This window comes from Neopsephotus bourkii, unplaced genomic scaffold (assembly GCF_033783945.1).
Source record: "Neopsephotus bourkii isolate Nb327-2 ecotype Australia unplaced genomic scaffold, CSIRO-AGI_Nbou_v1 NB_168, whole genome shotgun sequence".
NCBI classification, from domain to species: domain Eukaryota; kingdom Metazoa; phylum Chordata; class Aves; order Psittaciformes; family Psittacidae; genus Neopsephotus; species Neopsephotus bourkii.
In genome coordinates, this window is record NW_026900684.1 from 13,736,143 (window position 1) to 13,762,658 (window position 26,516).

At 36.4% G+C, this 26,516-nt stretch overlaps 1 protein-coding gene across 2 annotated transcripts in view; it reads left to right on the forward strand.

Annotated features, from left to right (window-relative positions):
• The window catches only part of FSTL5 (follistatin like 5), a 281,852-nt gene that overhangs the window by 418 nt on the left and 254,918 nt on the right, over positions 1 to 26,516 (forward strand). For both annotated transcript variants that reach the window (XM_061373214.1, XM_061373224.1), the window contains exon 2: positions 21,103 to 21,136. In XM_061373214.1, the coding sequence (XP_061229198.1) occupies positions 21,103 to 21,136 (34 nt within the window). The remainder of the gene's footprint in view (positions 1 to 21,102; positions 21,137 to 26,516) is intronic.

The window sequence follows — 26,516 nt, forward strand, 5'->3', positions numbered from 1 at the left end:
CTAAAAGCAACTGTCAGCATCTGCTTGAGGCAATGATTTGTCCCTGTACTTGATGGATTTCAGACCAAGCAGCCCAGAACTGCCTGTCAAATAAACATAGTGTTGAAGTTAACTAATCGACAAAAACTTCTCTGTGTGAGGTAGATGTTTAAAATGCTTGTTGAATTTAGGAGTTTTGAACCGTGGCATAATGCAAATGTTTCCTGAGATTCTGAGTTTCCCAGCTTCAAGATCTGTATGCCATTCAAATTTTGCCCAGTTGCCACACCTCTGTCATGAATCCAGGACTTCCAAAGCAGTTCTTGGCTAACAAATCCTGATGCCCTTCTGGTAGCTAGGAGGGAAACTGCTGTGGTAGATATGTAAAACAAGGAAAAGGGCTATACTATCACCATGGGATGTCTGAAGCTATCTCATCAGCTGCTTCATTTCTTCTTGGCGTGGTAGTCATGGGAGCAACATCTAAGGGGCCATACATGAGGCCTACAATCAGGAAAACAAAGATGATAAAACTTTTCCCACTTCTTCTGAATCTGGGTGCTTCATCTAGAAATTCTAAATGTTAGTTTCGATTAAAGTTTCAAGATCTGGTTAGTTTAATTTCTCCATAGTTTTTATAAAATATGAAAGCTATTTCTTCTTGGTCCTCAGTTTGAAAAAATGATCCAGTGTCATAGAATCATAGAATAGTTAGGGTTGGAAAGGACCTTAAGGTCATCTAGTCCCAACCCCCCTGCCATGAGCAGGGACACCTCACACTAAACCATCTCACCCAAGGCTCTGTCCAACCTGGTCTTGAATACCGCCAGGGATGGAGCATTCACAACTTCCCTGGGCAACCCATTCCAGTACCTCACCAACCTCACAATAAAGAGCTTCCTCCTTATATCCAATCTAAACTTCCCCATTTAAGTTTTAGCATGTTACCCCTTGTCCTATCACTACAGTTCCTGATGAAGAGTCCCTCTCTAGCATCCTTGTAGGCCCCCTTCAGATACTGGAAGGCTGCTATGAGGTCTCCACGCAGCCTTCTCTTCTTCAGGCTGAACAGCCCCAAATTTCTCAGCCTGTCTACATACGGGAGATGCTCCAGTCCCCTGATCATCCTCATGGTCCTCCTCTGAACTTGTTCCAACAAATCCATGTCTTTTTTATGTTGAGGACACCAGAACTGCACACGGTACACCAGGTGAGGTCTCATGAGAGCAGAGGGGCAGGATCACCTCCTTTGACCTGCTGGTCATGCTCCTTTTGATGCAGCCCAGGAGACGGTTGGCTTTCTGGGCTGCAAGTGCACATTACCAACTCATGTTAAGTTTCTCATTCTCATTTTTTCTCTTTCACTTCTTTATATCTGAAAGCTGTAGGTGATAAGTTATTACCTGATTACCAGCTCTGGTTTCAGATATTAAGCAGATTGCCCCAGGACAATTTACTTCTGCTTTTGGCATTTGATTCTATCTGTCTCAGCATATAAAGAGGAGGACCTGATAGCTGAATTCTTAAACAAGTATAATATTTGCCTATTAGCTGATTATTATGCACTATTTAGGTTAAATATAAAAAATTTCTATCAAATAAAAAATAAAATATTAAAATTTAAATTTCATTACAAAATCGTGCATCCTCTAGTGATTGCTGCTCAAGTAGAATAAGGACTGCATCAGACCCCAGACAAATAAATACATAACTATATAAGCACATGGTTGTTTACACCAAATATTTTGAAACCCACAAACTTTGTCTCATCAGTTTACTTCCACTTGCCAGCTTTAAACAAAATGCAACAAAATAGGAGAAGTAAAATATTTTGAAATCTAGAATGACTGAGGGAGACCAGTAATGATACCATGGAACGAACCGTGTGAGAGAGTAATCACATGTACAAAAAACCCCAGAACAATACCATTAAGAATGTGAGAAGAATCAAGGACAGGACATGACGTGTAGTGAACATCATTTCTGAGATTTAGATGATCTCTGAGATTAATGATTGTATGTGCAACTGATAGTATGTTGCTGTTTCTTAATAACACTTCTAATCCTCTGATAATGCTCATATAATAGAATAGGCTGTCTTAAACTTTTTAATATTGGAGGCTTTGCACACGCACTTGTGCCTGTGTCCACATATATATATATATATGCACATGTGAAAGGTAGAGACACTTTGCCTCTATTTTTCATTCATTATATTTTTTTAAAAAAACATATAAAAATATGGATACATACAGAACAGAAGCAAATGGAACACCCTGTAAATAGATTTTGTATTTTCAAAACAGATAAAGCTTAAAGGGAAATAAAATGAGTGCTATAAAAAATATATAAAAAAAATAAAAAATAGGAAAAAGGATGATGAGACATGGTAGAAAACTTTATTCTGAAGAAAACCAAAGAAAATATGATGGGTTTTTTTTCCTAGGCAATATCTCTAGATGAAAAAAATTGGTTTAGAGTATAGTTCAGCTTTTGTTATTATGGATACATATTAGTTAAAAAAAAAAACCTAAGAATGCAGAACTTTTCTGAAGACAATTTTTAAAACAACTTCTGGCACAGATACTCTTATTCAAAACATATAAATAATATATTAAGGAAGACTTCCTGCTTCAGTCAAACACTTGATAGATCAAGTGTTCAGATTAAGTTATGAGAGTAGAATACTTACTAACTCTGCATACCAGCAGAGTTACATTTTCTTTGATCAAGCAATATGTATGCAAGTTTATGAGTGCAAAGTTTTGAAATAAAAAAAGGTAAAAAAACCTCCAAACCACCCCCCCTCGATAACTGCTCTTGCTCTAATAAAAATTTATTCTATTCAGATGGTAGTTCAGCTGGAGGAAGTACAAGCATCAGACTGCAAAGAAAACCAATTCTGTTGGTACTTAAGTATTACTTTGAAAAAAATTGTGTTCATGAGAGAAACAGGCATTCATATGAAAACGGGTTTGTTTTTCTAAGAGGGATTATAGAATCATAGAATAGCTAGGGTTGGAAAGGACCTCAAGATCATCAAACTCCAACCCCCCTGCCATTATAAACATATTCAGCGCCTCATGCACAGAAATTACAAGTACACATTTAGTCTGAAGCATGATAAACTGAACATATGACAAAAGCCTGCGTAAGGAAATAACTTTATAATTAGGCAAAAACTTTACATGTAACAAAACTTTTCCTTTCTTTTTTTTTTTTTTCTTTTTTTATTGTGAAGTTGATGAAGCACTGGAGCAGAATGCCCAGAGAGTTTGTGAAATACCCATCTATGGAGATACTCAGAAGTCTGCACAGGGTCATGGGTAACCTGTTGTAACCATGCTTGAACAGGGAGGTTAGGCAAGGTGACCTCCAGAGGTCTCTTCCACTGTTCTGTAATTCATTATAATACATAATAAATAATGACCTATAATAAAATATAATCTGTTTAAATATTTTTTATGATTTATATATTTAGCCTAATAGTTGTGGTACTTTACTGAAAGGTTTAAAGATATTTTTAAAAGTCAGAATTAAAAAAAAAATAATTCTAAAAGTTTTTAATAAAGTTTTTACAAAATTAAAAAAAAAATGTTTTTAGAAAACCTGAATATTGAATTATAACAAGACAATATTCCTCAATCTACTGTTTTAATGGATTGACAGTAAAATGTGTGCTGAATTAAATTATAGAATCATAGAATAGCTAGGGTTGGAAAGGGCCTTAAGATCACCTAGTTCCAACCCCCCTGCCATTGGCAGGGACACCTCCCCCTAAACCATATCACCCAAGGCTCCATCCAACCTGAACTTGAACACTGCCAGGGATGGAGCATTCTCAACCTCCCTGGGCAACCCATTCCAGTGCCTCACCACCCTAACAGGAAAGAATTTCCTCCTTATATCCAATCTAAACTTCGGCTGTTTAACTTTTAACCCTTTATCCCTTGTCCTATCACTACAGTCCCTAATGAAGAGTCCATCCCCAGCATTCCTGTAGGCCCCCTTCAGATACTGGAAGGCTGCTATGAGGTCTCCATGCAGCCTTCTCTTCCCCAGGCTGAACAGCCTCAACTTTCTCAGCCTGTCTTCATACAGGAGGTGCTCCAGTCCTCTGATCGTCCTCATGGCCCTCCTCTGGACTTGTTCCAACAGTTCCATGTCCTTTTTATGTTGAGGACACCAGAACTGCACACAGTACTCCAGGTGAGGTCTCATGAGAGCAGAGGAAAAGGGCAGGATCACCTCCTTCGACCTGCTGGTCACGCTCCTTTTGATGCAGCCCAGGATACAGTTGGCTTTCTGGGCTGCAGGCGCACACTGAAACTGGCTCATGTTCATTTTCTCATTGACCAGCACCTGCAAGTCCTTCTCTGCAGGGCTGCTCTGAATCTCTTCTCTGCCCAGCCTGTAGCTGTACCTGGGAGAGCTCTTTCCCGGGTGTAGGACCTTGCACTTGACATGGTTAAACTTCATGAGGTTGGCATCAGCCCAAAAATTGAGGAGTTCTTAATGTTTTAATAACAAATATTTGTAGCACCAATTTGATTAATAGGTCGTCCAAAGCGTTTTCAAATCATTTGACTTAGGAAGATACCTCTATTATCTTTATCATGTCCATTAGCATTCCTTTTGAATGTTGCATTCAAAAAGGACTATGAACATATAGTTTCCAAGTAACAGAATATCTTCCTCCTCCACAGATGGCATTGTCTGTGTTCATGGTTCCATAGGTTTTTTGGTGTTTTTATATTGTTTGTAATAGATTAAATAGAAGGACTGATTCTTTAAAAATTATATGGTGATATCTTATGATACTTGCAATAGAATAGAATGTATAGCTAATTTAATTCTTATACCACGGATGTATCATTTTTCAGTGGTGGAAATCCTTATTATTTATAGAAATTTTCAGTGCTGCAGTGTGTATGATTCTACATCCAGGTTTTCTTTAAAAGATAATAGTGCTGCCTTTAAGAAACGAGCATTTTCAGTGGCAGTTGAAACCACTATTGCTCAGTCTCCAACATTACTCTTTTTTTTTTTTTTTGTTAAAACTACAGAAAATCATAGTAAAATATGATTTAAGTATATAGATGGCTAGTTTCTGAATCTGGGCTGCAGTGTTTCCTTGCCTAATGTCAGAGCAGTTTGACAGCATGTGAAGTTGCCATGTTTTGGCACTACCTAAAAGTTAGGTCTAGTGGTATGGACAATGCTGATTTCTCAACTTTCCTCTTTTTATTCTTTAAATATGCAGCAATATCTTATTGTGTAGAAATGATTTTTTTTGTGTTTAACTTGATCTGTAGGAAATAACAAACTATTCTCCAGTAAACTTTGTAATTTATCATATGCTGTATTAACAAAAAGGTTTTCTCATTTTATTATACATTAGTTGGAACTGCTTTAGTATTATAGTGGAGTTTTTAATATCCAGTAATTAAAATGAACTGCTGACTTTCAAGTATTAGCTTAATTTTTTCTAGAAAATTTCTAACAGAAAATCTGCAGTAATTTACAAAATATGAATCAAAAAACTTGCAGCAGTTCATGCCATAATTATAATTATGGCCCAAACTATAATTACAATAAAGTTCATTAACATGGCCATTATAATGGGGATGAAGATCAAATGTTCAATTGCATCATTTATACGTGATGAGAAAAGATGAGTTGACTTGAACTAGAATAGAGAAAAAAATATTACAAAGCATTCCTCTAAATTTATTTTCAGTCCCCTTCCTTTGTTAAACTGCCGCATCTTACACTGCCATGGTTATGCTGAAAAATATCAGGCTATGTCTCAATAGCTTGTGAATTTCTTGTTAAGCTAGCTAATCCCTGGTTCTTCATTTGTCAAAACACTGAAAAAGTTTGTAAGGGACTTTCCATTTGGGAGTCTTTTTGCATTGCTGCTGAAGTACTTTAAGCAATTTTTAAGTACCTAGGTTCCCACCTGAAATCATTGGGAAAAATTTGTAGCGTTGTAATGAATATTCTTGTAATTTGCATGGCTCTGACAGAGAACAATGTTTATGCAATGTCTTCAGTAAAGAAATGTATGCTCTGAGATTTCCAAGTAAAACAGGCAGGCAGCAGCCAACAGAATGCTGACTTTTGGTTTCTGATTCTCTGTCAGAGATCTATGGAATATTAATTAGCCTGTACATTCATATGTTATTCCAGAGCACGCCAACTCTGCTTATCTAACACATGAACGCACAACCCTCCCCTACAAGCCAGGTGATACACATGGTTTAGGGGAAATATATGACCCCAGCGCTCCATTGTGAATGGTATTATGGGTAGGGAGTTGTTTTGTTTTAGTCTCAAGGGGCAATCTGTGAAGATTGCTAACCTAGTTGTCATCGCCTAAGTACCTTTTTTACTTAGGACTAATTCTCATCTTGTGGATTTAAGACCATTGCATTCATTATATATAGTCAGGGTTGTAATGCCTACCTAAGAGCGAGTGCAGAGTGGGCAGAGGATAAGGAGCAATGGTCAGGGGAACCTGTGTAATGGAGAGAGGAAAACTTAAGAAATTTGGAATTTGGCTGGGCCTGGTTCTAAGCCTCAGCTTGGGCCTGGGCCTCAGAAGTAGCTTCCATTAGGAGCAAGCTTTTTTGACCAGCTGAGTATGTGTACAGAGGGTACGAAAAAGGGGACATGCTTTGTTTGTAACAGCTTTCATGGACACTGTGTAACAACTGATTTTGCCATATTGATTCAAACTGTTTCCAGCCTTGTCCTTATTTTGTCTTGTTTTACCAAAGGGCTAATGGGATCTGAGTCAGACGTGCAATGCTCACTCTTGTCTGGGTTATTTGTCCAGACTAAAACAGTTCTTTTGACTTCTTCTGAAAAACATGCCTCTTTCCCTTTTCCCCTCTCCCTCTGTTAGTACTGTTGCTGTTTGCTGTTAAATTAGGCAGTTCAGTTTTCATTAATTTAGGTCTCAGGATCAAGTCAGTTTAGGTTTAGATTAGAATTGGGTCCATTTTAGAAGTGTTTAGGCAATAATGATTTTGTACGAATGAAATGGCAAGAGAGCAGCGTGGTATAAGTATGCACTTCCAGTTTTTAAAGACAAATTTGAATGTATTAGCACAAAGCGTAGAACGTGTTCTGCATCTAGGTTTTAACCTAAAGGTTATAAAATGTTCCACCTCAATTAATAGCACATTCTGTGTTGTACTGAAATGCCTGTAAAATACAGACAAGCTGAGTGTTCAATGGCTTTATTTTCATTTAAGGTATCATAGCCAAAAAAGAAATGTGGTGACAGTAGTACTTCAGGATTAAAAAGTAGCCTGAGCTTTCCTTGTGTGGTCTGGTGTCCAAACAACCTAAGATTTATAGTTCACAGTGTTTCTCTGGCAAGCCTGTCTGCCTGCAGGATCTGAGAAGTCATAAAATTTGATCCTCTAAAATCCTCTGTTCTAGAGAGAGAGAGGGTAGAAAAATCCATTGCAGTAATATGCAGCAGTGACTTCTGAGGACTAAGAACAGAGCTTTTCCTGAGCATGTCAATGATGCTCTCAGCTGTAACGTAACAAGTTTTTTCTTCCTCCTGAGGCTCCCTGAACACAGTATCTATGTCCTATGCAAATTCCAGGATTTCATTTAAGTAACAAAGCCCACTTTCTTCCCCCACGCCCCCTCCTTAATTTATTTTCTAACTGTAGTCAAGAAGTCTTAGGAAACTTATTTTAAATTTTATTTTGCTTTACTCAGGGAGAGGGGTGCATTCTGCATTCTAATCTGCTTTTTCCCATGGGCAGTAGCATTCAAAAGGCGTAGCTAATTTTTTTAAAGTCCCATTACGATCATTGTATATTAATAAGCTGATACCAATTAAACGTTATTTTTGCTGTCTCTCAGTACATGCTCAAAGCATTTTTTAAGAAGTCTTAGGAAGGCTGCCCGTAAAATCTGTAGAATTTCTTTTACAGTCCTCCTTGCAACTAGTTGGTCCCTAATCATTCATTGAGAGGTCTGGGGGAGAAGAATGTCAAAGTCTGGAATTAAGGCAGGCGTAAAGTTCTTTCAAGCTGCCTGCTAACTCATTAGCAACACGCAGCTGTAAACATTTAGTCAGATCTTTGGGGCTAGTGAGTACGAACAGGTTCATCTTTACTATTGTACTGAATCTTTTGCTGTGCCTTTCTTTGTGGTCCCATTACTGAAAATCACCACCGTGGAAAAGCTTAATCTCACCCAGTTATTTTAGGAGGTGGCAAGATCCAGGTGTGTTATCTACCTTTTGATTAACATGGCCTTTTTAATTTCGCTTGTTAGCTTAGCAACAAAGAATAATATACAAAGCAGTGGTTGATGAAGGTAGTGTAATTATCTTCTGTAGTACTCAGTTTGGCCTACTCACATTGCGCTCTAGGAAGAAGATTTGCAGTTAGCCTCTGAATATATAAGACAATGGTTTTGTGCCTTTCTGGTGTTTGGGAGTTGATGCAAACACAGTCTATATCAGCTATTATTTCAGGTTCTTGGTTAGTATTTTTTTTTCTTCCATATTCTATTAAAGTGGCAAACCATTGTCACAAATTGCAATCAAAATCAAAGCAAAACAAAGCCAGAAGGTATTTGTTTTATATATTTCCTGGGATGCTTTGCTTTTGCTCAGATTTGTGCAGTTTCAATTTTGAAGATGATGAAAGAGGCTAGATACTTGAAGTGTGTGTTGTTGCATTAAATTTATGGGATCTAGCTGCTTTCCCATGCCCTCCTTCCTGTCTCTTACCCTTCAGATCCTCAAGACTACTCTGTATGTAATTCAGTCTCTTTTATTTTTTTTTCTACCAGCCAAATGTTTTATTTTATTTTTTTCCACTGCTTCTTTTTCTCAATCACCATTCCCAAGGATTTAATACCTATTTTCATTATCTAGAAGACAATGACTTTTATTATCTTTATTTGAGCCTTATTATCTTGGTTTGTTAAACAGTTTATATCATGTAGCTTATAATGTGCAAAATAATACACAAAAATTAATATCCAAATATTAAATAATAAACATGTATAAACATGTATAGTAGCCTTTCGAGAGTTTTGTAACTCAAAAGCTCTTTGACTTTATTTCCCTTGTTTATAAAGCAAAATATCAGTGAAAAAGCCTCTTAGACTTCTCTCTTTTTAACCTGGGGACCTTTATTACTGAAGTAGTCTATGCTTACCTTAAAATGCCTCCTGTTCTGGGTAAGGTGACTGCATAGATTACAATAGTTGTCATGACATCATATTTTTATTCCTACTCTTTTTTTAATTGCTTTTAGGATCATGTAAGTAGTCCAGTTCAGGGCATTCTGTTTGTTTCTGATAACTGAATCCATGGTAAATCTTACCAGACAAGAACACTACATCCATCAGTATGCTCAAATTCCTTCAACTGAGAGCTAAGCAAATGTGATGTCTTTCTGTTTTGCTTTTTTTTCCCCATAAATAAATAAAGCCAAACACCAGCAAAAAACCCCAAACCAACACAACCCACCCAAGTAAAGCAACATGCAAAAAAACCCCAACAAACAACCAAATGACCACAAACCACTGGGTTTGTCTTTCAAACAATAGTGCTAAGCATCAAGCTGCCTATTGAAAATGTTAAAGGTTTTGGTAGCTCTGCTTAGGCCTGATACACAAAATAAATGGGAAGTCTAATGTCAGCTTAATGAAAAGATGCAATTATGTCTATTTTGATATTTATGCATTGGTAGGAGTACGCTTAAGTGCTTTTAAGAACATGGAAGGTTAATGCCTAAAATATAAAAGTCAAAGCAAAGATCTCTCAAACTTTAAAAAAAAAACCCAAGTGTTACTATTTGATCTTGTTAAAAATGATTTTAAAATGAGATGTTCAAGAGATTATTGTTTCACTTGGCATGATTTTTTAGCTGTCAGTTTTAAGTTTTCATTTAATGTAGTTTGTTAATTAGGCTACATTTATACTGTTCCTATAAATGAATGTGAGGTATCAACAATGAAATGTATGAACAGTACATTTATATAAAATAAGTAGAACAGCAATAGTTTTTTTAGCTCTGTGTGATATTAATGACATCTGCTTAATCTTCATGCTTCATTTGGTCAAATAAACTTTTGTAATTGAATTCCTTTACCCAATATGTTGTAACAAAATATTTGAGAAAAGAAAAATCTAACAAGCTTATTCCTTCTATGTCTCCCTGTCCCATGAAAACAAACAAAAATTATCAGTCATTTGTTTAATGTATAGCCTATAACTCTGGGTTTGTAATCTGGAATAAACAGCCTATCATTCAGCTGTAATTTCTAAGAAGTAAAGTCTATCACTCTTCTGAGGCACCAGCACAATCTTCCATTCTGTAGAGTAGCTAAGGGTAATGGTATTAATTTCTATTGCAGTTACCTGAGGATTACAAGTAATACAGAATTAATATTGCATTGCCTAAATAGAATTTCCTCAGTTTTCTTGGTATATCTGACATTAGTTGATATTACATCATTTGATCTAACAATTCTGCTGAATAAAAAGATGTTACAATTAATAGTAACTATTACAATAAACTGATCCTAAAAACTTTGAAAGACCCATCCCATTGCAATTGATAGTTTGTGGTTTATTTCTGGTGGAGGGTTTTTTGGTTTTGCTTTGGTGTGTCATGCCCCCCTTCCCCCCCGCCCCCCCCTTTTTTTTATTTGTTTTGTTTTGTTTGTTCTGGTTTTGTTTGTTTGTTTTGCTTTGTTTCAGTTTGGTTTGGTTTTTTTAAGGTCTGTGCATTAGCCAGTCTGACTTCCTGTGTAAAGGTCTCCCTTTTCTGTAATTCATTGATTCCCTCTATAACTGAGGCATAAGTAAAGCATGTCTATCAAACAAATTACTGAGTCCTCAAATACTTTCCCTACCTTAATATTTTCAAATAATTTCACTTGATGGTTTACTGGTAACAATTTGTGAATAACAGAGTTCACCATTTGGACACAAAAGTCTTTTCCTTCCAGTGACTGCTTCCTGGTATATACTCTATCATTAGATAGAATGTAATGAAAGTCTTTGGTTTGGTATAAGAAAATGTTTGCAAGACATTATTAATAGTTTATTATTAAAAGCAAACCCTGTTTTAGTTGTGCCTACTAGTATCAGTACAGGACAGGGAAGAAAAAGAGATGTCTTTTATATAAAGAAGGAACTATATATATATATATATATATTCTATATATCTGTGTATATATATATATATATATTTTTTTTTCTTTTAACCTACTTGCTTCCAACATGAGCTCCAAGAGAAAATAATTAAAAGCTTTACAATACTTTTTCTACTTCACAGTAGGGAAACTATAACCAATTCTTGGCATATCTGCAGTTTATAAAGCTTTACCTCATGATTTGTTTTGAAAAGTTAGTTGAAATTCAGCAATCAAATACTGAGCTAGTCTTGAATTTTCTAAGATTCAATGGAAAAAAAAATCATCTTAATTTTACTTTGCAGTTTCCTGAATGTCAGACAGTAGGTAATATGATATAACCTTTCATCAAATCTCTGGTTAAAATGAATGTATTCCTCAAATACATAGTTGAATATATTACAGAAGGGCAACAGATTAATATGCCTATGATGAACTTCTCTTTTTCCTTTGTAACACTACCTTATCTGACATTGTAAGATGAATGTTAGAAACAAAATATCATTCCTAGAAATTTCTCAGCATATTGGTTTTAATCAATATGGTAGATGTACTACAGTTTCACCAGTAAATATGTCCCAACACTGACAAAATATTACTTGTATTCCTGGATTGTAAGAAGGTGATTGAGAATGACTATGCTCTCTAATTGTCATTCTTCCTGCAGATTTTCTTTTACCTAGACAAAAATTTGCAAAGAGGAAAGGTAAGACCTAAATGAGCCTCAGACAGGCTGAGTTATAAAATGCAATGCACATTATGTGGTTTTTAGAAAATTAAGCTTAAAAACCATCTCTGAAATTTTTTAAAAAAGGGAGTGGGTTAGACAAATTACTCCCATTTATGTCAGTGGGAACTGTGCAGCTAAGATCCATCTATACTGACTATATTATCAGGAAATATAATATTTCTCAGTAATTGTGGGGGTACCAGGATTTTTAGGAGCTGTCATGAGGGGGAAGATAACAGAATACCCATGAAATACTGTCCCTTAGAATTTCCAGTGATCATTTAGTAAGCTAAAATATTGCCTCCTGGAGATCGTTCTCCCCCTTCTTTGCCAAAATAAATATATACACTGAATATGATTAGCTTATGTGCTAGGGGAGATGAATATACACATTATCTCCACTGTCCTGTGTTTTCTTATTCTTCCTTGGTAGGCTGGAAGAAAGCATGTCTTATACAGTCTATACATTGGAAAGTAATTCTACCCTGAATGACCATTTCAAGTTTAATGCTAAATTTATGCACAAATAGCAATAATCTACTTCCGTATAATTATCATTTATGTAGAATTCATAGTTCCTCCAATTCAGGTAAGGAGAACTGTAGCCTGGATTTAACTACATAAATTGGCTTATAGAAGTGTACTGGGTTCAGCAGTAGCAGTCATTTTTCTCCATCTTAGTAGTTGGTGCAGTGCTGTGGTTTTGACTTTCAGCCTGTGAACAACACTGATAACACCGATGTTTTTAATTGTTGCTCAGTAATGTTTGCTCTGACCAAGGACTTTCTGAGTCTCATGCTCTGCCAGGGAGGAGGGGAAGCCGGGAGGAAGCAGAGACAGGACACCTGAGACAGACTAGCCAAAGGGGTATTCCATACTGCAGCATGTCATGCCCAGTATGTAAACTGGGGGCAGTTATCCAGAAGGGTTAGATCACTTCTCGGGTCGGGCTGGGTATCGGTCAGCAAGTGGTGAGCGGTTGTATTCTCTTCCCTTGTTATTTCCCTTTTCATTATTATTATTGGTGGTAGCAGCAGTGGTTTGTGTTATACCTTAGTTACTGGACTGTTCTTATCTCAACCTGTGGGAGTTAGATTCTTTTGATTCTCTTCCCCATGCCTCCAGGAGCAGGGGCAGGAAGAAGAGAGGGAGTGAGTGAGCTGCTGCATAGTTCTGATTTATGGCTGGGCTTAAACCATGACTACAGTCTTCAGTAGAAGCTGTTTTGGTTTTAGTGGTATATATTTCAACGCAAAAGTATATACTTCTTTTACTGTTTAAACCATGGATTAAGTATTTTAGTGATTAAAGCACTGTAAAATCAGCAACACTGCACAGCCGTATAACACTGGTAGAACTTTCTATGTCAGGTACTATGAAAGATGTATTTGGTCTGTCATCAACAAAGAAAGTACAAAGTCATATTAAATAAGTTATAGTTATGTTTTATTTCTATAACAGTGAGCTGCCTAAGAATTTACCCAGGGTAAGCTTCTATGCATGTTCTGTTGGGTTAAAATAATAATTATTATTACTACTTTTTTCTATTCTGCTCAGAAGCATGGCTAGTTGTTTTAGGACAATTGCCCTGCTGAAGGCAATGTATGTGTGAAAGGGTAACAGCCCATGAAATAATTGATCCTTAAAACCAGCATGAAGATTTTCTTAGTTTTTCCATTTTAAAAAAGACAAAATTTGGAAAACAGGTCCTTCTCTAATTCAGTAAACTCGGAAAAAGACTGTATTTGGCCTTTGCTTACCATTTTCTTGGGCCTGTACAATCCTTAAGATTCTTGAATTCAAAGAAAAGATAAAAACCAAAACTATTTCTCAACTTCTTTTCAACTGCAATAGTAATCAGGGTGCATAAGCCTAACTCTAAGGTGCTTACTTCTGTTGGGAGCTGCCTGCAGCCTGATGCATGGCCGTCTTTTTACACTAGGCAGCAGTTTAGGAAATGTGTCTACATGAATCATGAACAACTCTGCCAGAAGAATTGTTGCTTTTAAAATGCATTCATCTTTCTCTGCCTATTTTGGAAAAGGATTATTTTATTGAATGTCATACATGGTGTATATCGTTGGTGTATACAATATTACTGTGACATTAGCATGAAGTTTGTGCTTTGTACTGCAGAACATTAAGAGGTAGACTGTAACTTTATCCCAGAACAACTTTTTCACCTTGAAGATGATGTTTTTTCATCTGCTCTGCTTTACATGGTCCGAGGATTCCTTTAAGACTAATATGTGCCCTATCAACACATCTGGGGGATAATGCCTAAATAGAAAAACTGTGGATTAGGCTTTGTGTAGAACTTCCACAGCTGGTAAGTGGATGGAAGAAAGTGCATCTTTTGTTGGACCCTGGTCTAGAGATAGTTTTTCTTAAAAGTATATAGCTATAGAAAAGACGATGTGGAACTTCTGCATATTGTTATTTCTTCTCCGCTTCTGCTTCACTTTGAGGGGTTGTAATTTGCTGCACACAAAGAGGAACAACTGCTTTATACTTCCCTTCCTGGTACTGCAGTGATTGTCCTTCATATTCCTTGTGGTTCTGAATCAGCAAATCAAGAAGCAAATCATCAGATTTCACAGTTCCCCCCACCTCTGTGAGGCTGGCATTTTGGTTTGTTTTTTTTTTTCATTTATTTCTGTTTTTTAATGAAACAAATCTTCCACTCTTGTATCTAGGCCTCCCAAATACTGTTGGGTCCATTTCCATAAGGGTTCATGAATCCAAGCTTGCATCAGATTTTCTCCAGAGGCCTGTAAGGCTTATTTTAAGAATGTTGTATCTAGTAATGCCTAATCCTGGGAATGTCATTACTTCTGAAAACTTCTCAGCTGTATATTTTACTTTATCTCTCCCTATCTTTTGTCACATCTTGTTTCCTTCATACAGTCTTACATCCATGCGGTGTGTTAATTGATACAAGAACAACCTGTGGTACTTTATTTTACCATAATTTGCTGTCATAAATGGTGGCTGTCTCTAACAGTACTGGGCTGTGTATGCAGAATACCCATGCAAGAATCCTGCTGCAAGCACTAAACTACAAAGCTCTTTTTGAAATTTAGTAATTTACTAAAAGTAGGTAGTGTTCTGAAAAGATCAACAGGAAAATGAATCACTTTATGCTCATTCTTTCTTCCTTACTGTAGTAAGCAAGGCCTCGTTTACTGCTCCTAACAGGATAGCTTTACAAACATAAATGTTGTTGCTTCTGCTTTGCATGCATTTTTAGTTTAAACTGCTATTGCACTGCAGTTGCTGAGAGTCTGATGAAGTCTGATTCTGTGAAACTTTTTTGAAGCACAAATGTTCAGCATAATGTCAGTGATCAAACTGGTTCTGGGAATAGTTTACCAAATTGTTTTGTGCTGTATGTGCACTTGCTCTCTATGGCTGTGACCACACAACTGCTTCATCCATCAATAAGAAGTTTCTCCACACTTAGAGTTCAGATTTCTTGTAATGAAAGCTGTTGTATTACTGTAAGCTAATATATGTTAATACAAGCTAATATAGCTTGTGTGTGTTTTAACAGCTTGGTAGAAAGAATTATCTTGGTACTTCTCTCACTGAAAAATCATCTTTAATAACAATTATTCCTTTAATTATTTTTTTAAGTGATTAGATAGTAACAAAGTACCCCTACCGCAGAATGAACATTAAAGATAATGAACACAAACCTAATTTTCTGCATTTTAACTACACTTTGATATGACTGATGAAAAATTTTCATTATAAAATGTTAATCTAGCAAATAAGTTTGCACTCCCTCTTCCAGCAGAGCTGCTGTAATTAGCGGTTTATGTTTATTAAATTATTGTAATTTTTGTCACATATCAAGGACAAGCTACCATATGTTTTAGACTAATTAGCACTTTGTTTATTTTAAGAATTCTATTAATTCTTTCTAAATAAAGCCAGCATGGAAAAGAAGACTTTGCCTGAATTTTACAAGAAAGAAACAAGGCTCTTTACCACTAGCCCACTCTGGCAGACACATACCCAGATCCTTGGCAGATGTTTCAGGCAGAGAGATGAGTGAGGTTCTAGATTTAGCACATATGTACTACATACAAGTATGTAGTTTGTCTTTTTAAAACAGAATTAAGTGGAAGTCAGTATGCTTCTCTTTGCCATCCGTGGTTTATAAATACCAACTATACTTTCAGAAAGGGAAAACCAAAGAAAGCGCACATGATACTAATTTAAATGGGGCTAAGAAACTAGCTTTACTGTTTCTAAATTGCCTGGTGGATTTTCTTAGTCCTAGAATATTATCTACCTTTACAGAGCAGCTCTACTCTTTTCTGTAAATAGCTGTGTGCCTTCTTTGGAATCACTGTACTTTAAGGGTTCCTTTGGCCATCCTGCTCTACTCTGCTTTTGATGAAATGAAGCCTCTTTTCTAAATAAAATTTGATACGATACCAACATTATTTACTAAATATGTCATTTCTGAACAATGGCAACGTCAAAATGTTAGGATGTTTTAAGAGATATTGATCCTATTAATGTGTTAAGACAAAGAGAAAATAGCACTAGAAAAGGAGCTTTTATACCTTGCAAAGGCATTTCTGTTCATATTTAAATCAGTTTCTTTACTGAGCCTAATTTGATATATGCTGCGAATAGTTTATAACCTATGATTTACCAGAATAGCAATTTGTGTGGTTAGCCACCCGTGACCACAAACACAGAAGAAAATTTGACATTTTCTCCACTTTTATCCACTGTGCTTTGAAAAGTTTACATTCAGTTCAGTCTGTTAGATGCACAAGAGAGGTTTCTTTACAGTTCTAACATGTTCTGCATCAATACATTTTATCAGGGTGACAAAATATGATGCAACACAAGACCATGCAAAGCCATGCAACTTCTCTGATTAATTTGGTTGGAAACTTAAATTCAAAACTATTTGTTATCTTGAAGCTAATAAAAAAAATCTTGTCATGCAAGATGACTTGTTCTGCTTAGAGATGACTTATACCGATAGAGAACAATATATATTATGGTTCATTTAACCATTTCAGCATTATTTAGATAGTAAATATGTATCATTTCTTTGGCTGTTAACAAGTTAGGTGAAAATATCTTGTTTATGTAACAATGCAATACAGGGGAAAAGCAACAAAAATGTGTGTAAAAGCAGGACTGCTAACTCCTCCACACTGTAGTGTTTATACAGAATTAGCATATTTTACTTGGTACAGTGATGTTAGCATGTTTATATGCTTTCTAATAGCATACTGGTAGAAATTTTTTATTTTCAGGTCAAATAGCAGCAAAGCCATTAGCATGCTGCACAAGTGCATGAGGAAATATCTGTCATGATGAGCAATTGTTTCTTTACTTCTCTCATGTTCCATGACTCTCAGAGGTTTTTTGGTTGGTTTGCTTGTTTCCAATCTGGATGAAAGCTCCTATTTCCTTGAGGATCTGACCTTAATTTTTTGAAGTTATAAGTGCTTGTAACATTTACTCACTAACATGTGTATTCTACATAAATTAATTCACATACTTTCTTTTAATAATGAGGAAAATCTGAAGGTATATTTAATGCACCTTCAGTATAATTTTTTCTGTTCTTTTTTTTTTTTTTACTCTCTCTTTTCAGTTGAAAAGCCTAATATTATAGTAGGCTTTCCCTAGGCAGAAGGTTAATTTCACAGTTCAGAGATGCTACACCCAATCTAATCACTGGTTAATCTTGAAATAACTTGAGGCCTACAGACATCTCTTTCTATCTGGATGCACTTGGCTGCTATCAAGGGTCTTGCTGGCCCTAGGCATATCACACTGAGGCTGGTCTATGATCTGCTAGCAAAGATTTTTCTTAGTAGCTGAATGGCAGCTTAAAATTAAAATTTAAGTCTTTTGAGAAAACTAAGTCATGAAAAGCTGTTAAAAAACCCTCAGCTGATATTAAAGAAAATAAAAAGTAAAGTCTTCAAAGAAAAGATATTTTCTGCTAAGGCCTTCTTTTCTTGAAAATGATTTTCTTTTTGGTTTTTCTCCTTTGTTTTTTAGTCATTGAAATCTTAATGTATTCTATTAAATAAGAAATCCTGGGTTTTTTTTATTTTATTTTAAAATTTTATCAGTCACTTTTTTTCCTCTCCTAACTTTGCCAATCTTCTTGCAGTCTCTTCTCCATAAAAAGTCTTTCTCGATCTTTATAATGTTTCCTTTCTCCTTTGAAACCAGAATTTGATTTTCAAGATTGCTTTCCTGCAAGGGCACTCTGATCTAGGAATCAATTCTTGGATTAAGTCTTCAGAATCTACTTATTGTAGTGTAAGCAGCAGACATTATAGGCTTTGCAGTTTTGTTGGAAAAAATTCCATTCTTGTAATTGCAAACTAAAGGAAAGGAAAAAAGACTAGTGAGCTCTGTGAGGCTAAACAGTGTTCATGGAGCAGATAAACTGCACTAACTTTCACTCTCTGACCTCTTAAAAGATGTAAAATTAAACACAAATTCTCCTTTGTGAAGACTTGAAGAATCTACTAGATGCATCTGTAAAATCAAACGCTGACTATAGTTTAAAGAATCATAGAATAGGTAGGGTTGGAAAGGACCTTAAGATCATCAAATTCTAGCCCCTCTATCATGGGTAGGGACACCTCACACTAAACCATATCACCCAAGGACCTGTCCAACATAGCCTTGAACACTGCCAGGGATGGAGCATTCACAACTTCCTTGGGCAGCCCTCACTACCCTCAACATAAGAAACTTGTCCCTTAATTATTATCTAAACTTCCACTGTTCAAGTTTAAACACAAACTCATGTCTTATCATATTTTGTCTCTAAATTGGTGAAACAACAATTTGATGAATGGACCACTCGGTGGGTAAAGAACTGGCTGGATGGCCACATGCAAAGAGTTGTGGTCAGTGGCTCAATGTCCGGCTGGAGACAAGTAATGAGTGGTGTCCCTCAGGGATTGGTGTTGGGACTGGTCTTGTTCAACATCTTTGTCGGTGACATGGACAGGGGAATTGAGTGTCCCCTCAGCAAGTTTGCCGATGACACCAAGCTGTGTGCTTCAGTTGATAACGCTGGAGGTAAGGAATGCCATCCAGAGGGACCTTGAGACGCTTGTGAGGTGAGCTGATGCCAACCTCATGAAGTTTAACCATGTCAAGTGCAAGGTCCTACACCCGGGAAAGAGCTCTCCCAGGTACAGCTACAGGCTGGGCAGAGAAGAGATTCAGAGCAGCCCTGTGGAGAAGGACTTGGGGGTGTTGGTCGATGAGCAAATGAACATGAGCCAGCAGTGTGGGCTCACAGCCCTGAAAGCCAACCGTATCCTGGGCTGCATCAAAGGGAGTGTGACCAGCAGGTCGAAGGAGGTGATCCTGCCCCTTTACTCTGCTCTCATGAGACCTCACTTGGAGTATTGTGTACAGTTCTGGTGTCCTCAACATAAAAAGGACATGGAACTGTTGGAACAAGTCCAGGGGAGGGCCACGAGAATGATCAGGGGACTGGAGCACCTCCCATATGAAGATTGGCTGAGAAAGTTGGGACTGTTCAGCCTGGAGAAGAGAAGGCTGCGTGGAGACCTCATAGCAGCCTTCCAGTATCTGAAGGGGGCCTATAGGGATGCTGGGGATGGACTCTTCATTACGGACTGTAGTGGTAGGACAAGGGGTAATGGGTTCAAACTTAAACAGGGGAAATTTAGATTGGATATAAGAAGGAAAAAATTCTTTCCTGTTAGGGTGGTGAGGCCCTGGAATAGGTTGTCCAAGGAGGCTGTGAATGCTCCATCCCTGGCAATGTTCAAGGCCAGGTTGGACGAGGCCTTGGGTAATATGGTTTAGAGTGAGGTGTCCCTGGCCATGGCAGGGGGGTTGGAACTTGATGATCTTGAGGTCCTTTCCAACCCTAACTATTCTATGGTTCTATGATTCTATGACCTGTCGACTTTAGCTGTAGTTTCAGAGTATTTAGAGTGAGTCTTTTGGTAAATGAACTAAATAAACTTGCTGCCTTTTTTTTTCCCCTTTTTTTTCCTTTTTTTTTTTTTTTTTTTTTTTAAAGGGGATCTTGAAGCTGTAAGAAACGGTTGTGTGCTTATTCAAAAAGAGATTCAGAAGTTTTATCAGCTGATGTTTTCTAACCATGGAAGTTTATATCCATTTTGGTGTGGTGTTGCTTCAGTAGAAGGAATCTTTCATGTTATTTGCTAATGTATTTTTATGTTATTTTTAAACTCATTTTTACAGAAACATAATATAGTAATATTTCAAAGAAAAAAAAAGATGAGAAATAAGTAGGTAACACTTATGGGAAAAGATTGGTGGATTAGAGTAAAAAACTAAGGGGATTATAGTGAAAAATCTGTTGATTGTGGATAGCTATGTAGTTCTGTCTTTTTGGAAGCAGACTGCTATTTTGAAATATGTTAATATATGTTATGTATTGCTGATTCAGCTTTAGAGCTGATGTGTTTAAAAAAATCCTTACAGGCAACTGAATTGGAATATCAGGATACTTCAGGCAACACATATTAAAAAATTCTTAAAAATAGAGAAGATTTGGAGATAACTGAAGGAAGAGAAGATGACTTTGTTTTGCTTAAAAGTTGAAATGTTTTCTATACTCACTGAGATGAAGGCAAGTCAGGAAAAATAAGAAAAAAATATTATTTATAGTTTAAGGGATTTTGACATTTTTTTCAGGATGGAACTGAGGACAGTTAAGCACTGCTTCAGGTCTTACAAGGTTCTGGAACATCTTCTCCATATCATGGAGTAATTTAGGCTGGCAGTGGCCTCTACTGTTATCTAGTTAAACCAGTTGCTTAAACCAGATGTAACTTTAAAATTGGATTTGTAGAATGGTTAGAGTTGGAAAGGACCTTAAGATCATCTAGCTCCAACCCAGGTTGTACAGGGTCTTGTTCAGTTAAATTATGAGCATCTCCCAAGATAGAGATAAAGTGACAGAGACTGCACAGGTTCTTTAGACAGTGTGTTCCAATGCTTAATCACTGTCATTGTGAAAAACGTGAAAAATACTGGGTGAGTTTAAAACCAGGAATCTTTCTGCAGCAGGCAAAGTGTAGTTAATTTTATCTTGTAGCAGGGAGGAGGGTGAATAAGACTGTCTCTGTATGTCTGTTGGTTTTGTATTAACTAATTCTTTAAATAATGCATTTTTCTACTTTTAATTGCAGCAGGAAAAGAATCAGGAAAGCTCAAGAAATAAAGGTAAGTGTTAATTATTTTCAAAATGTGCAGATAATTGTTATCACAAATCTAACATGCATTGTTGGTAAAACATTATCCATATGGATTGTTTGCCGAGTGTTTTGGTGTTTGATATTACAAAACTATATCCAGGAAAGTGGGATGAATTGTAGAAAGTGAATAAGCTACTATTTTCAGAACTCTGATTGAGATGAACAAAGCCGACTGCTGTGCTCTGGATGGGCTGGGCTGCATGGCTAAAAAGCCAAGTTTGTGTCCTCAGCTTCAGGGAAACATCGGTACTATTACTTTAGCTTCTCCCTCTCCATTCAGTAAATCTGTGACTGGATGTGATTCCAATTTGTGCACAAATTGGGATCACATCCTTAGTAGGCTGCCTTGCAAAACTAGTGTCAGGTGTGTGTTTTGCATACAATTTTTTTATACTTTTACTCCACTTTACTCTATGCCAGTAGCTAAAAACTACATGAAATAGAATATCCAGGTTAAAAACCCAGCCTTGTTTCAAGGAAATTACAAGAGTTCAGGAAACCAAATTGTGGATTTCATGTTTAATCATATCACCTGAGTTAGCTGTTCATAATTCAGTTATGTATCACAATACTTATTAATCTCAATTTCCTAGCTTTCCCTCCAACTAAGAGTAGACACAGACATCTGAAGACAAGCTAAATCCAATAGCTGTTTGGAGTTGTGTCAGGACAATTACATTATTCATGATGATATAATGATTTACATCATCAAAGGACCTGTGGTCCTTCATTTGAAGAGTGTGCACAGTAAAATAAACCCTTTCAGTTTCAACTGTCATATTAATTAGGTGTTAGTTTAGTTAACTAACCAAAGAAACAGTTTTCAAAAGCTGACAAAATATTGCCTACAGCTACATCCAAAGGAAAGCATTCTACTTGTAGGGAGATATCCATTACCTCCAAACAGGCAGTGATATTGGTGTCCACCTGCACAGAATGCGTTGTGATTATATCTGTAACATCTTTTGAGAAAATTTTCAATCTGCTAAACTTCTTTCATGCTGTGCATGTCTCTGCCTATAGTGACAATTCAACTTGGAAGATTTCGGTGCTCTGCAAGTCTACTCATGCATGGAGTAGGCTTTGGGATATATACAGAGATATTCTTAATTGCTTAATGCTTTTTGGGGATTGTTTTGTGGCTGGTTTATTTTTTTCCTATTCTTTTCATATTCTTTAAATTTCTTGTTTTCATATGTTCTTTTACCATGTTATTGCAAGGTTTCAGAAAGATATTTTTATTTCACTTGTAACTTAAGGCATATAAGATCTTGAAAGTGTTTCTTCTTAAAATATTGGTTGGTTTGGATGAAACAAGGTTAAATAAATATTTCATCATAAATGGTCTGCATCGTCAATAAGCAGCTACCCTTCACATGCAGTATCTAAATATGTTGTGCTCTGCATGTATTCTTGTGAGATAGGTAAATGCTGTGGTTTATTCCCAGCTGGCAACTAAGCTCCACTCAGCCACTCACTCTCTCACCCCTAGTGGGATGTGAGAGAGAACTGGAAGAATAAAAGTGCACGAACTTGTGAGTTAAGATAAAGACAGTTTAATATGTGAAGCAAAAGCCACACATGCAAGCAAAGCAAACCACGGGATTCATTCACCACTCCCCATCGGCAGGCAGGCGTTCAGTCATGTCCAGGAAAGCAGAGATAAATGTCTAATAGTTTATTGGGGAGAAAAATGGCGCAACCCTGAATGTCCCTCCCTTCCTTCTTCTTCCCCTAGCTTTATCTACAGGGCATGATGCCTTATGTTATGGAATATCCCTTTGGTCAGTTGGGATCAGCTGTCCTGGCTGTGTCCACTCCTAGCCTCTTGTATACCCCCAGCCTCCTCACTGGTGGGCTAGGGTGAGAATCACAAAAGGCCTTGACTCTAAGCAGGCTTGTAAACAGCAGACTTAACTCTCTGGAGGCCTTGACACTGCTCAGCAATAATTAAAACACCCCTGTACTGTCAACACTGTTTCCAGAACAAATCCAAAGTGTAGCCCCATACTAACTACTATGAGCAAAGTTAACCCTTTCCCAGCCCAAACCAGCACATGAAATTATCTCCAGGTTCTTAGGACAGGGTTCTAAAAATATTCCTTACTCTTTCCACATATGGCAGATACCATATAAGGTAAAAGGACAAAAACATTTTCTGTGCTTCCTTTAATATTCTGACACTCTCAGAACCGATGTTTTAGTCTTAATACAGAGGACAACTACAGCTCATGTTAAAGATTTCTACCAAATGAAACTGGAATCTCTGACGTGCCTCATAACTTCCATTAATACCAATGTTTCAGTATCTGATTTTTATCAAGAATTTCTTCATAATACAGAAGACTGTTTTTATGAGGAGGGTATTGCAACAGAATTATGGTCAAATGCCTTTTGACTTCAGCAGGATCCAGACATTAGTAGCAAGCACCATTCTGTGTCTTTTACTGTATTATAAAAGCCTAGTATTTTTTAATTTTTCTTAAATTATTGCTATAAATCTGATTGCTATTCATGTTTTAGCAGTGATGTTATTGTTTTGTAGTGTTTGTGTTTTTCCTCCTGACATTTTTCTGACCCATTTGTTTTTCCCATCTGTTACTTCTACTGTCAGCCACTAAGTCAATCACACCAAAATAGAAGCCAGTACTCAGACATAGCCTGTTCTGACACTAATCCCATCTCTCTCTGATCTGTGATACTCTTTTTCAGGTTTTATTTCATAGAATCATAGATCTTTATGTACACTGTTTGAGGAAAAAAACCCACAACATTGCTATTATGTAAAAATAATACATTAACATTTTACAATTTTTGTATATACTGGCAAACTTCCTTATACTTTTAAAACTTCTTCATGCATAAAAATGGTTATCACCGGAGCAAAATACAAAAGAAATTAGTTTCATAAAACATGTCTTTAATGTGAAAGAAATAACAAGGCAAAGAATTGCCAACTAAAACCTCGCTAAATTTTCTTGCTGGTTTGGAGTCACAATTTGACCTCCTTTACATCTCTTGTCCAGTGCTAACTCCCTCAGACAAATGAATATTTTATTCTAAACCTGTACTGGACTTTAAAATAGATACTTTTGCAGTAAATTGGAAATATGTTTGCAAATATCAAATTGTGTTGTATTTAAGCAATGTGCAGAATTTTCTTCCCAGCTCACTCTTAACTTTGGAGACTTTCAGGTGCTTTTAAAAACTTACGTTACAAACTTTAAAGTGGAAATTGTTTCTGACAACATTGTTCTGGAAAACTTTTCTTCCTGAAGAACCAGGAGGCTGACTAGTGACACATATTGATGATTTGCCAAACTTCAAAGCCATCTCAATTCCTTTGCTCAGAAAAAGCACGAGCACCCTGGAAATAGCAAGTCACAAAATACTTCGGTTAACTGGTAATGTTTCAGATGATCAGTTCCTAAACTCAGTCATGGTTATTTTGAATTACAGGACAATAATTTTCTTTTTTAAGAACTAAAAATCAATATTGGTATGGGAAAGCAGTGTGTAATATATATTCCTACGAAATAACAGTAGCAAAACCAGAGAAAATCTACTAGAGCAGAAAAGCTAAAAAACAGTTTTGAATTTAGGTGGTCATTTTGCTGATATGGAACAATGAGATGACACTATATACAGCTTCTGTATTTTGGCTATTTGTTTTAGCAAATTAAATAACAGTTAGTGAAGGATACAAATATTGCTCCAGATAAAATTTGGAAAGCATACACTTTTTGTAGCATTTGCAAAATAGCTTTTATTTGCAAATTATTTTAATGATATGAACTTGAATACTTTTACTTAAGTACATCTGAGACTGACTCTATAGTATACTGATCAATTTTTTGCTACCTGCTATTGATCTGAGCTTTGAACATCATTAACAGTCAAAACTAGAGTTTAGCGAATACTGACTGACAGTATTTTAATGACAACCTGAGTTTCTAATTGTATTCAGTCCTCCTCATTTCATGCTTACCTTAATAATTTGAATGTGAAATCACTGTTGACTCAGATCAGTTTCAAAATATAATCTTCTATTCTTATGAACATATTGCCAGACTCTTCTAATATCATTAACAAACATCTGTTCCTTTTATGACCTTTAGGTACTAAAATAAAGAGGATACCATAGGGGTATCACTTACATATCCTACTTGCTTTGTAGTCCTTAAAAAGTTAGCATACTTGCACACTTGTGGCCTTGTCTGGGATTCCAGATTGGTGGTGGTGTCTTCTTCTACATAATGATAAATGTAAGACAAAAAGGAGTGAAAAAATGCTTAAGACTGTTAACAATTGAAAGAATTTAAAGGGAAAAAAAAACCCAGTAAGGCCTTAATTAAAGCAGTAACTTCTAAAAGTGACAACTTAGCTTGAGATACTCTCAAATGCCAGCGGGCGAGCAAGCTGTTATGTCCATCCTGCAATGTGACCGGCTGTTATTATTTTTTTATAATGGTCAAAGCTACATATGTTCTGATAGAGTATAGATGGCATCAGCAGCTTATGTCATGTTAAACCAATTAACTATGGCAAAAATGCACTCCATTACTTTCTGTAATGTATCCAGTGACTCATTATGTCTGCTTGATCAAATTATTATAAATCTGTATTTCAACAGACTTGTATTATGTATGATTAGAATGTGAACTGCAATCCTCCTGAACTGAACTGATTAATGTTTTAGTTTGTTACATTGTAGTACTCCTTCTCTGCTGGAACAGTATGTATCAGAAAAAAAAAAATATATTGAGAACATGTTTTCTCCTATCAGGTATCTTTTGCAAGCAATTTAAAGGACAATCAGATCCTATATAACCTTGAAAGATGAGTCTGTTGAACATGATTTCCACCCTTATTCCTAATTATTGCAGCACTGTATATCACTCAGGTGCCAGCTAAAGCAGTGTTCATTTTTGCCTTACACTTTGAATAGCAGGGGTTGATGCATTTTGTTATTCACTAAGGTCATGTTCTAGGTTACTCCAAGCACACTCTTTTGCCACTGCTTCAGACACTAGAACACAATTAACAGTGTCAGATCCTGTTAACATTTACATCATAACTGGAAGCAGATATTAAAGTGAAGTGCAAATTAAAGGCTGCTAAAAGGGCTGCCACTAACAATTATGGTGGGGCAGTTTTAAATTTCTCATTTGTTTCCAAAGGTCAGATTAATAAAGCTGCATGGCACATTATCATAAAGGGTGGACCCAGCTGTCTGCTTTGATTATGCTTAAAAGTCTAGTGTTTCTAAGGAGACTTTGCAAGGAATGAAAGCATCTATTTTAACTAGCAGTTTAAATGTGGGTAATTATTAGAACCTTTTCTGAAGA